Here is a 12,551-nt window from a genome sequence, read left to right on the forward strand (position 1 = left end):
GTTCTGCCTCATCTTGGGCCCAAAGCAATGGAGTTTAAGACCCCTGCAACTATAAACCAGAATAACCTTTTCCTCCTCTAAGTTGTTCACATTGGGTATTTTAGTCGCAGCAACACAAAAGCTGACTAAAGCAAACAAAGATTTAGAAAGAATTAAGGAACATCCAAAGTCAGTTAGGCAAGAAAGTGGCAGAACCAGAACCCTCTGGTTTCTAAGTCCATTCTAATAACTTTTATCCTGTTGCTAGTTAAATTCACTATGCTTCAGTGACCACAGACTGAACCCTTAATCCAGTTAGCATTCTGGGGGGAAATCACATTACTGGTGAGAAGTAGAGTTGGGTAAGAATGGAGAAAGAGGTTACATTAAAACCATCTCCATTGACTTGGGGTAAGGAGAAAGGGAAACAAAAATCATCAAGAACAAAACCCTTGCAGCACATATCCTGCCAAGATAGGTCATCAGTGTGTCAAAACAATAGACTTCCTAATTCTGTGACCAAGAGAAAGGTTGAGAAAAACATGTCTAACTTGTAACATTTCAAAGTAGAATATTATGAGTATTGAAAGGAAAGTGAAGAAACAAAACATTTACTGTCTGCTCATAACTTCCAATACTAAGAGATTAGTTAAAAAACAATTGTAACTGTTTTTAAAGAAGATTTCATCAATATTTATTGTCAATTATGTGTTAAACCCTGTGCTAACTATCTTAAGAAAAACATAAAATCATCTGTTGTTAATCCCAGTTTTTATTAAAGTTTACATTTATAAATTTAAACATTCATGTGCATGTTTGATTATACATGAGAAAAAAATCACATTTTCTTTACAATTACAGATATTCTAAAGACTTTTTTTTTTCTTTATGAAATTACACAGCCTCCTTTGAGCTCTTTGAAGGGATTTTTGTCTTCTGGGATACCTTTTACTAGTGGATCTTCCCCAGATCTTTCTTCAACATAATCCCTTACTGCTTCACAACATTTGGACACCTTAAGAGGAAGGAGAAAGAGACAACTCATATGGTATAAAACAGAATACTGTAGATTTTGAGAATTTATTTATTACAGTAAACTTTCATGTTGTATCTTTACAAATGATTCTTTCTGTTTTCTGCAGATGCATATGTGCTTTTTACATAGAAGAAGAAAGAGCTGCCCCCAACTCGTCCTCCTGAATATTTACAGACACTGGCCACATTCCAGGGATGGTTCCCAGCAGAACCTGCCTTCAGCTTCAAAGGAGACAAGATCCAGGGATCGAACACAACTGGAGCACAAGTGAATATTAATTAAATCTTCTTCCTCATTCCCAAAAGTGACTAGTAAAGATAGAAGGGAATGAGTAATTTTAAATTCCAAGCTTATCACCATCCTGGATTCGCAGAAATACATATGTGTACTTCATTTTAAACTCGTCTACAAGGACTGACCATGACAGTGCTCTACATGAGCTCTGTGGAGTTGGAAACTTTGGCTGGTTTGTTTAATGTATCCCAGGCATTCATAGCAGAATGTGCATTTAGTTAGTGCTCAATAAATAAGTATGTACTGAGCTGAGTCATGTTTATGAGTTTGCCCCCAACTCACCTGTAACATTATTATCACAGCTTAATGAAAAAATAAAACAACAAAAACAACAACCACAAAAAACAGGCTTTAGTGTTTTAATGGACTCAGCCAGAAAGAGAGGAGAGAGGCAATGTTGTATACACATGTAACTACAAATGTGTGTAGTACTAGTCGGTATGGGATCCACTTATTCATGCTTTTAGCTTCAATTTATTTTGTTTTCAATTAATGTTATTCATGACAGTAACACAGAAATACTTCATTTTTGGAAGTTTATTCAGTGACCATTTCTTAAATTATTAAACAATTCATTGATTTTTTTCAAGTAAAATCTTTATGTCATATATATATATATATATATATATATATATATATATATATTTATATTTATATTGGTATATGTGTATGTATGTGTGTGTGTCTGAATATTTGTGTCTCCCCAAATTTATATGTTGAAATCCTAAGCCTTGATGTGATAGTATTAGAAAATGGAGTCTTATGAGAGTGATTAGATCATGAAGGTAGAGCCCTCATGAATGAGCTATTAGTGTCCTTATAAAAGAGACCCCAGAGAGCTCCCTTGCCTCTTTGGCCAGGTAAGAACACAGTGAAAAGAAAAGATATTCATTGTAGTGTATGAACAGGGAGTAGGCCCTTGATCTTGGAATTACCATTGTTGCAGAACTGTGAGAAATAAATTTCTGTTGTTTATGAGCCACCCATTGAGTGAGTTTTTGTACCAGAACTCATCCTTAGTACATGATATTCTGTTCCAGCAGCCTCAACAGACTAAGACAAATGTGGATGTTTGTGTGTGAATATGTGTGTGTGGGGGGTAGGTGTGTGTTTATCTCTAGAGCAAGAAGGAGAGAGAGAAAGTTCTTACAGTCCGATATTAGATCACTTTGACTTCAAATAGCTGGGAGATGTTGAGTAATGGAGAAAAAGAAACACCAAAACTTTATTTTCCTCAAAATAGAAAGATAAGAACTTTAAGTCAAAGAGTGTGTTTTCCAAGCTTTTGTACTAGCTGTGGATTCAATTTTATCTTTACATAAAAACATGTTTTGTCTGTATGAAAGGGCAACAGGGGACTTTGAGGCAATTATATGCATCAGATAAGCTAAAAACCTAATTTTGATTGGGACTAAGAATTTTGAGCAAGGTATGAAAAGAATATAAACCCCCTTTGCACTTTGTCTTGATAAAATGATGTATTCTTCAAAAATGTAAGATATGCTGCTATCATTTGTGGAGGAGTTTGAATTCTGCTAACTTTCCTAAAATGAAGAAATCTAAAGTACAGATCTACATTTTCCAAGCTTTAGTCACTATTTGTTTGGTGGACAATTAATTAGTTTGCCATGTCTGCCCCTTCTAGTGGCAGAGAACTCTTGGTAACCATTTTCCAAGAGCTCTCAGATGCTTTTGGAAGAAACCAGTGAGTTTTTGTGCCAGAAGTCATCCTTAGTTGCAAAAGAAGAATAGAATGTACTCATTCATTACTGCCCAGGACAGTGCTGGAGAGGATGAGGTCATGATTTAAAGACTTCGACAACATCAAAATATTGCATGTAAAGAGAATTTAGAAAAGTACAAACAAAATGTCTACATGCATTGTTTCATTTTAATGCTTCACTAAAATCTAGTCTCTTTCCCCTTCTTTTCCTCTCTCCCTTCATCCTTCTCTTCTCGTGTTCCTTACTTCCTCTCTTCCTTTCTCCTTTATCTCTCCTTCTTACTTTCTTTATTTTTAGCCACTCTTTTAAAATGTGAAAATGTTTTTTAGCTTAGTGGTCATACAAAAAACAGGTTAAGGAAGGGCTGATCTTGGCCTAGGGACAATAGTTTTTCAACCCTTGACCTAGAGTCTAAATCAGAGACATAATCTTCGTGTTTAACTTTCTTAATCTCTAATGAATTTTTACATGAATAATTCATTTTTAAGCACATTGAGTCGCTTGGGTATATAATAGATAAACAGCAACAACAGTCAATGTTTTATAACCTGGGATTTCCAGAGCACCTCTTGCTTAAAATAAAATTCTAAGGAGAGTTGCAACTTACCAGTACCCTTTCCAGTGCCAATTCTTTCTTGAGTTGGTTAACCTCCATCTTCAATTTGTCCTTTTCTGACAGGTCCTCAATATTGATCACTGGCATCTTTTGCCTGCTGTAAAAATAGAGTGTTAACTCAAACAGCTGAATTTCTGGACTTCAATCCAGTCTTAGCTCTTCCCTCGGCTCTTAACTTACTAAGCAAACTGCTCTTGGTTTTTATTTTAAATTTCTTAAGACAGTGAATTTCTTGCGAGCTCTCTCTGAACAACTCTAGCACTGCACACTAGCCTTGGGGTTTCAAAGCTTCACTATAATCTTCACTAATATGATTAAAGCAAGCGTTTGACTCTCACACCTGCCAGTAGTTTGTAGGAGGTGTCAGTTTAGTTAGCATATAACCAAAAAATTTAAGTCTCCTCTTTTCCCCTGGTCTTTTGCACTTTGCGAACTTTAGGTTTTCAACCCTCAACTCTGGTGTCAAGCCCTCCACTCCATAATTTATACCATTTAACTGAGTTTAAGGTCATTTTGAGGACTACCCATTAATCCCCTAAATTGCTAGAGTATTTAATCTGGTATTAAAGGAAAAGTATCTAAAAAGTGTCAGTATAAATTTATTATAGGTAATGGACTGAAATGTGAACCAACAAAATAAAAATAGAGTAAACAAACAACCTTCTTGATCAGAAAAAAAAAATAGTATATTACTTAAAAGTGTTTCTCCACACAATACCTGGAATTTGTATGTAGATGTTATAATGAATTGCATAATGCTGATGAGCAGATGTAACAGGTTAAAGAGAACACAGGGAGTCTGATCTACCAATGCACATCACATGAGAAGAACAGACTCTTCTGACTTGTTAGAGATCTCTTTTCCTCAATTAAACCAACACGTAATGGGGAAGATGCTTTCTAGCCTAGTACTCCTATGAAATTGCCTGGAAAGAATTTCATTGTAGCCAATGAATTCAATTTTTTCCTTCTCTGGTCTTCTCTTTTTCTATTTTGTCTCTTTAGTTTAATTTTTATAAGGAAGTGCTTTTTTGAAAGTACACATATTCAGATCATATGTCATTTCAGAGAACATGACATTGAATGTCTGCATGAAAATACTCTGCTAATAATATATAGGCATGAACTTATTTCCTTGTATTAATACAATGTTTTCACTTCCAGAACCTTTAAGGAAATATTGTTTCCCTTCCCAGTCTTATAATATTCTTTTCCTCTTTAGGAAAGAGGTAATTTAGGGTATTTGGGGGGTTAACTGTCATGCAGCAAAGGCCAGTAGACAGACAAGAATACTCTTTGGGCACTGAACCCAGTGTTTCATATATCATTGTGTTTTGGGTGTTATATTCTTTAAGAAACAATCTGACAATAAAGAGATCATTTCTTCCTGTGCAATAATTGTCTGATATTTGACAGCCCATTCTCAAATTTATTCTTCCTTCTTACCCAATTTCAGGCTATATATAAAACCTCACAAGTATTTCTGCTAGTTTTATATGCTTATTTTGTCCTTTGCACAACTTTTCTCCACATTGAAAAACTTCTCATACTTCACACTGCAGTGTGTTTAAGAATTTCTTTGGTGTATAGTAAAAATAGTGTATTATTTTCAGAATGTATTTTTAATTCCTTAATGAGAGCACATATCTTATTAAACATGAGCCCAATCAAAGAGCTTTTGACTTAGCAAATCTGGGACAGTACTTAAGATTTATTTTTCTCTATTCCAGGAAGGTATACTATATGATGCAAAAACAAACAAACAAACAAACAAAAAAAAAACCCCACATCTTTCACTTGCTAGCTGTGTGGCCTTGACCAAATTATCTAACCTGGCCATGCCTTGGTTTACTGGAAAATAGGAGCAATACTAGGTTGAAGTTTGTTTTGTTTTGTTTTGGTTTTGTACTGGGCATTGAACCCAGGTGCACTTAACCACTGAGCTACATCTTTATCCCTATTTATTTATTTATTTGTTTATTCTGAGACATGGTCTCCCAAGCTGCTGAGGTTTTTCATTAAATTGCTAAATCTGGCCTCAAACTCCTGATCCTCTTGCCTCAGCCTCCAGAGTTACTGGGATTAGAGGTGTGCACTACCAGGCCCACCTTGAAGATATTCTATTCTTTAAAAAACAGAAACCTCTTTTCTAGGTTGAGGTACCCATTCTCTAGCAGCTACAGGTATTAACTGTCATGGGCAGACGTTCTGTGCAAATTGGCTCTTGACTGACGGGAACAATTTCACCTGTAACACCTGGAAGACTCTGTCCTTACCTATCCCTGAGGGTGATCTAAGTGTAGCAAATGGCTGGCTGAATCTAGCAGCTTTGGACTTTGTTTCTTGGTTGAAAATCTTAGTTGTAGTTAAGAAATTACCAGAGTTCCAGAATTTCAGGATGATACTTGATTTCTGAAATTACATTTTTGACTAATTTCTGCCCCATCCAGTTTTCCTCACTTCTTCAGAGATTTCCACCTGAGAGCTTACCCTCAATAAACCATCTGGGTAAGAATCCCTGTCTTAGACTTGGCTTCTAGGAAACCCAGTCTAAAATAGTTAACTGTTAGTAGAGACACCATACATTTCATAAGTTTGTGTCCTCACCACTACCCAATGTTCTGGATCTTGTCTGGTATACAGAAGAGAATCAGCAAGTGGTGGTAAGTTTACTTAACCTATGTCATAAAATTCACCTAGATATAGAAAAACTTGCAAATTATCTGACTTCATGTATTAACAAGTGATGTCTCAACTCTAAAATTCTGTGATTTACCATGTTTAATAACATATAATCATTTTTTAAAAAATCACTTCGTTTTGAGGAAGACTCTAGAAAGCTCACCAAAATCGATGCCACAGTTCTTGTATTAAAAGAAAAAAAGAGTAGATCACAATTTTCACTCCTTCGAGGACACCCAGCCACACAAGGGAGGACATTGTACATTGTCTGCATGGAGATTCCTAATATTTACAGTTATATTAGAGTCAAGGGATCAAAGAATTCATATATGACTTTGTCTCCTTTACTCTCTGTCCTGTTTTTCAAATGAGGCAAACGTGGCCTAGCATCTTTAAGTGTTCAACATCACCCATTAAGAGGCAGTAAAGCTGAGCTTACCACACCAGGTATTTGATTTCTGTTTGGGGGTGTTTTCACTTCCAGTGCACTTCTCTCAAATTAGTGTTACAGGAGAGGAATTGTTTTTCAAACAATTCTATAGAATAACATACAAAATTCAGAGTTGGCAATAAATGGAACTAAATCCTACCCCATTCCCTTGTATTTTAAGCTTTCAGGTTAGTTCACTTCTCCATGGGAAGTCTTAAGAGGAGCTAGATAACATTACTGGCCCAACTACTAATCATCTTCAATCAACCCAAAGATCCATAGCCCAATAAGCCCACCCACAGGAAAACATACCTGTGAAGAAGGAGACTTTGCCTTTTTACCTTTTCTTTCATCTTGCACTACAATTAGAGAATCCAAGGTGCTGAAAAAGCAAAGCAGAGAGGAGTGGGAGGAAGAATCTCAGAATTGTACTCCATTCATAGAAGTTCTCAATGGGAGCAATACTGCCCCCTACAGGAGATTTTTGAAAATAAGTCAGATTATTTGTTGTGGTTTTTAATAGATTTTGTGGGTGTGAATGCTGGATGTCAGATATCTTGCATTTCCCAAGACCTTAATGCATAAGTTGAACTCTTTCAAAGCCAACATGACTGTCAAATATCATGTCAAACATCTACATAGTAAAAAATTTATATTATTTGACCTTAAATCTAACTTCATTTTAGATAAAAACATAAAATGTATTTCATGGTGTTATACACACTGAATTTTACAATAATGAAAATATTTACTAAATAGAGTAGAGATCATGCACCAATAATTATTTGGAGAAAGTTGTTTACGTTGTTTCCAGAAAATCATATCATTAACTGCCCACATAGCTTGGTATATGTGTCAGTTGGTATTCTTAGCTGCTGTATCCTTGGTGATTCTACACATTAGAAGCATTTGACCACTTTTTTATATATAGTCATGATGAATATTTTCATATTAAAACCCATTTTCATTCTTTATAATTTGCTGAATTAAAAAAAAAACTCCTTAATTACAATCCAAGCACCATATTGATGGTTTTAGATGGGCCACTATAAAATATTTCTTAAACAGCCTGACTCTGGATTAGATGAGATTTGTGATCATATAGCCCTAGAAGAGAGAGAGCGAGCTAGAACACACATTGTCTTGAATCTTCTTGGTCTTAAATACCAGGATGGGGTCTTACTAGCCAAATATGGCCAACAATATCTGTCTAAAGGATTGCCAAGTGGGCAGTTTCTCATAAAGAAATGGAAGCTAAACAGCATAGTTCATTATGCACTTTTTGTAAACACATAATATTTTTTTATGCAAACAACCTCCGTACATTAATTTTCTTTAAAAAAAAGTTCATATTGACCAAATGTAGAAAAGAAAGGCAGATGCACTTAGCAATGCAATCAAGTCATGGTGGCTATTGACAGAGGCCTGGGGCTTCCTTTGTTCCATCAGCATTAGTGGTTTCTTTTTTTAAAATTCATTTTGAACATTTTGGGAGGATAGAATTATATAAAATGGGTTAAGGGTCTGTAATATCTTTCAAAGTTTCCTTTATGTTTCTTGTGAATTTATTTTAGAATTAACATGAGCTAGGATAAGGTTCAAAGGCTGCCTGTTTTCTGTTTTTAAGTGTGCATCAAAAAAAACCTGATAAATAAAATATTTAACTTATGAGGGCCTAGATTAAGGACAAGTCATTCAAGTTAGTGCTCAAAATTCCTTTGTTTTATACAGAGGATTAATCACCAGTTCCTTGAAATAGAAATGTTGCCTGTATATTCCAAATATTATCTAATTTGTAAACATTCAGTTTGACACAATTTTTCAGAAAAAAATCCACTATATTAAATTTGAAATCATATGTATGTAACTTACCTTACACTATTCTTTTTCATCCTAATATTTTACTTAGGACTATAAAAGATTAACAGCTAACATTTTGTTCATTCATCCCACAAATATATAGTGAGCATCTCTTATGTGCTAGACACAATTCTAGATGGTTGGCAGTAGGAGAGGGGGAATAAAAACAAAAAATAGTACAAACATTTTTTTTTCTCTTAAAAATGTTTTTCCAATCCTTCCATTGAAAAGTTTGAAGTTTTGACATATTGATAGCAGCAAGTATATGCCTACCACCCAGAGTTTGGTCTCCCAATATTATATCTCAGTGAAGAGAACCAGTGCTTTTCAGAGACATCTGTTAATACAGATCTGGGCCAAATAATATAGGAGCCTGGGTTATATTACTCCAAAAATCAAGGAAGTTGTCAAAAGCTAATGAGTTGTGCCACTAACAGGAGTGTAACATTAGGTAGCTTCTACTGACCTAAAATGAGACTATGTGAACAAGAAATAATGAGCTCAGTACATGAGAAAAACCAAATATATATAACTCCATGAGTTCATAATTACACACACACAAGCACACATGCACACATCTAGAAAACTTTCTTGGTGCTGGACACGGTTGTGCATGCCTGTATTCCCAGTAGTTCGAGAAGCTGTGGCAGGAGGATCTAGAGTTCAAAGCCAACCTCAGCAACTTAGTGAGGCCCTAAGCAAATCAATGAGACCTTGTCTCTAGATAAAATATATATATAAAAAAAATACTGGGGATGTGCCTTGTGGTTAAGCGACCCTGAGTTTAATCCCCAGTATAAAGAAAAAAAAAAAAAAGAAACTTTTGATAACTTGTAAGTTTTAGGACATTTTTCTCATTACTTTGAAAATTAAACTGATGAATTAACAGAATAAAGCATTTATCCTTTTTTAATTTATGCTTTAAAAACAATACAGAGCAATAAAATTAGGGAAAGTTATACATTGAATTCCACCTAATATATTCATTAAGAAGTTAGAAGATACCCCTTATGAAAGTTTGAGTCTAGGTGAAAATTATCAGTGGGTGCTGAAACTGTTGCATAGAAGGCTGGTGGGAAATAGTATTATGGGGATCAAGCAACCATTTTAATCAACAGATAATGTTAACATCCATAAAAGTGTGTTGTAGACATTATATGCCTCCTGATAATGGTTCAGTAAGAAGTGGAAATCCTCCACAAGATATCCTTGCAGAAAGAAAAAAAATATCAGACTATAGTCAGTCAAACCTCTAGATCGTATAATCATATCTCCAGATTATCAGGAAATACTGGAGATACAGGAGCAAATTATAAGAAGTCAGAGGAAAAAATCTGCCAAATCCACAATGGTGTGTCAGGACAAATATACAGGTTTCTCCAAAAATTTTTCAGTCAAAAATTTTTAAAAAGACAAAGGGGAGGTAGTGCTTTTATAGAATGTGTGACTTAAGAGCAACAAAAAGCAGCATGCCATTGAAAGGTTTAGGTTGAATAAGGCCTGTGTTTATAATTATTTTTGGTGGGTTTAGAGAAAAATTATAGTACAAGATTTCTTTGTGTGCTTTGTGGTTGTAGACTAAGTGATGTCAAGCCTTTGAGGATTTTGGGGGCTTCTGGAATCTCCAAAGAGAACCCTAATTTGGTATTTCAAATACCAAATTTATGTGAAGGAGATCCTTCACATAAAACTGCTTGAATCCCCAGACCTCTACTATTTCATTAAATATGTATCAGATATCACATTGTACTCCATAAACATACAATCATTATTTATTAATAAAATTTGAAAACAAAATAATTTTTATCGTAAGAGGGAAAAAAAGTATATATAAAGCAATCATAGGATATGCTGCAGTCAAAAGGAAATTCCTTCTCACCACAGAAGCATAAAGACAATTAAACTACTGTGGTTTTACCAGACAGTCTGATTAAAAGGAATGTCTCATTCTTTGATCCAAAAATATTTTAAAAAGCAAGAATGGGGGAGGTATGGGAGTAACTTTTAATGAGAAAATAATCTTTTCGTGTCTCTTTTACACACACACACACACACACACACACACACACACACGACATTCAGTCATGGAAACTGCAATGGAGACTTCCATACCATCTGGATCATGGTTCCCCCAAGTGTCATCCTGTCTCCACTAAGTCTTAAGCCTTGTTTTACCCTCTAATGGAAATCCTCCACAGTGTCTGTCCCGGTATGATACAGGGGCTGTAGAAATTTCAGCTGAGTTATAACCAGAGGTAAAACTCTAGAATGACACTTGGGAGTAGACCTAAAACAAAATAATTAGAAGGATGCATATTGATCCTTCTTTGGACCCTATGATCTGTAGACTGCATTATGGTTTGGCAGGAACTCCCATTTTTGGTTTTGTTTTACTTTTGGTACTGGGAATCAAACTCAGGGCGTTGCACAAGTTAGGGAAGTACTCGACTGCTGAGCTACACCTCCAGCCCTTTTAATTTTATTTTGACACAGACTCACTAAGTTTGCAAGACTGGCCTTAAATTTGTGGTTCTCCTACCTCAGCCTTCATAGTAGCTGAGATAGCAGGATTCATCATCACAGCATGCTAGGAACTCATCTTTACAAGTTTGTTTCTGATAAAATTCGGTCTTGGGAAAAAAAATAAAATGGGAAAAGCAGAGTTGTAACTTTTAAGATATCTATATATTATTTTATACTTAGAGACAAGCAAATATTATCTAAAACTCCTTCATTTCTCTTGACCTGCATATTCAATTATTCACCTAATATATGTATTTAAGTCTATTCTAATCCTCCTTATTTTATGCCAGGAATATGTTTTTTCTTTCCTCCTTTGTCTGCTCTATATCTTGACATTGTTGCCAGGTACTCTTTCTGGGGAAAAAAAATCTGCTCAGGTTACTTGTTTGCTTAAAATTTATTGGTGGTTTTCTATTAAATCTTTGTTTAGTCTCCAAGCCTCTAGCGTGTCATATAAACCTTATCATGAGTGGTCCATGACAGTTGTTTCTAGATTCATCTTCCCCTATTTCACCATCATCTGTAACCCACTGTAATTTGGAGTTTAGTGACTCCCAAATATCTGCAGTTTCCAAAGCATGTCATACTACTTTACTTTTCTGTAATGTGGTTCCCAGTTTTTGGTCATGACAGCCATGTGAGGCCAGGTACACAGCATGCTCCTATCCTTTGCTCTGTGCCCGGGGTTTTGATTTAGTGGTTTGGAGATGGTGCTCAAACATGTACTCTGTAAACAATAACTTCAGAAGATTAGGATGTAGACTTGCAAGGTCCTTTGAGAAATATTGTTTAACAACTTACTAGATTTTTTTTTCTTTGGAAAAAAAAATCCTCCCTCCTTGCAAATATTTGACAAAGTGAACCTTCTTGTTGACAAAGCATTCCTTGACCTTCTCAAGCAGGTTTTATCACTTATCCTACCAGTTTGGCTCAACCTTGTGCAACTTCTTAGTTGCACTAATACAGTGTTTAATTATTTTCCTAGAACTTTTATTGTTAAAGATATCTAATTTTTTCATGTAAAAATGAATAGGTTATTTTAATTTTAACTACATTATTATATTTTCTGCATACCATATAGGAAAAAAAAATCCAGAACTTCACTGTCATATGATTCATCACCATATTTCAGTTTTCTTAAAGTAGAAATAACCTACCCAAGGAGTAAAAGCATTTTAATAAGAAATAACCTACCTAAGGAGTAAAAGCATTTTACTCCTACCAAGGAGTAAAGCATAACAGTTATACCAATATCTTCAACTAAGAATGTATAACGAAGAAGAAATCACTTCTTTGTTAGGACAAAATGGTATTTTTGCATTAGTTAATTGGTGTTTCTAAAATAACTACTAGAGTTAAACTTTTTTTTTTTTTGGTTTAAATTTAAGGTGTACAACAATGTTTTGA

At 34.9% G+C, this 12,551-nt stretch overlaps 1 protein-coding gene across 1 annotated transcript; it reads right to left on the bottom strand.

Moving 5' to 3' along the window:
- Positions 1-865: 865 nt before the first annotated feature.
- On the bottom strand, positions 866-7,106 carry LOC114084579 (guanine nucleotide-binding protein G(T) subunit gamma-T1). Its single transcript, XM_027925631.2, has 3 exons — positions 7,074-7,106; positions 3,641-3,746; positions 866-994 (listed from the first exon to the last, which is right to left on the bottom strand). The coding sequence occupies exons 2-3, from the start codon at positions 3,734-3,736 to the stop codon at positions 866-868; spliced, it is 225 nt and encodes a 74-aa protein (XP_027781432.1). The 5' UTR covers positions 3,737-3,746; positions 7,074-7,106.
- Positions 7,107-12,551: the final 5,445 nt, after the last annotated feature.

This window comes from Marmota flaviventris, chromosome 1 (genome assembly GCF_047511675.1).
Source record: "Marmota flaviventris isolate mMarFla1 chromosome 1, mMarFla1.hap1, whole genome shotgun sequence".
In the NCBI taxonomy this organism is placed as follows: domain Eukaryota; kingdom Metazoa; phylum Chordata; class Mammalia; order Rodentia; family Sciuridae; genus Marmota; species Marmota flaviventris.

What these genes read in the sequence shown, in the direction of transcription:
- LOC114084579 (XM_027925631.2), bottom strand. Translation starts at nt 3,736, where the DNA reads ATGCCAGTGATCAATATTGAGGACCTGTCAGAAAAGGACAAATTGAAG. An exon ending in TGGCACTGGAAAGGGTACTG is followed by an intron (nt 995 to 3,640) that starts GTAAGTTGCAAC and finishes CTTCCTCTTAAG; the next exon opens with GTGTCCAAATGTTGTGAAGC.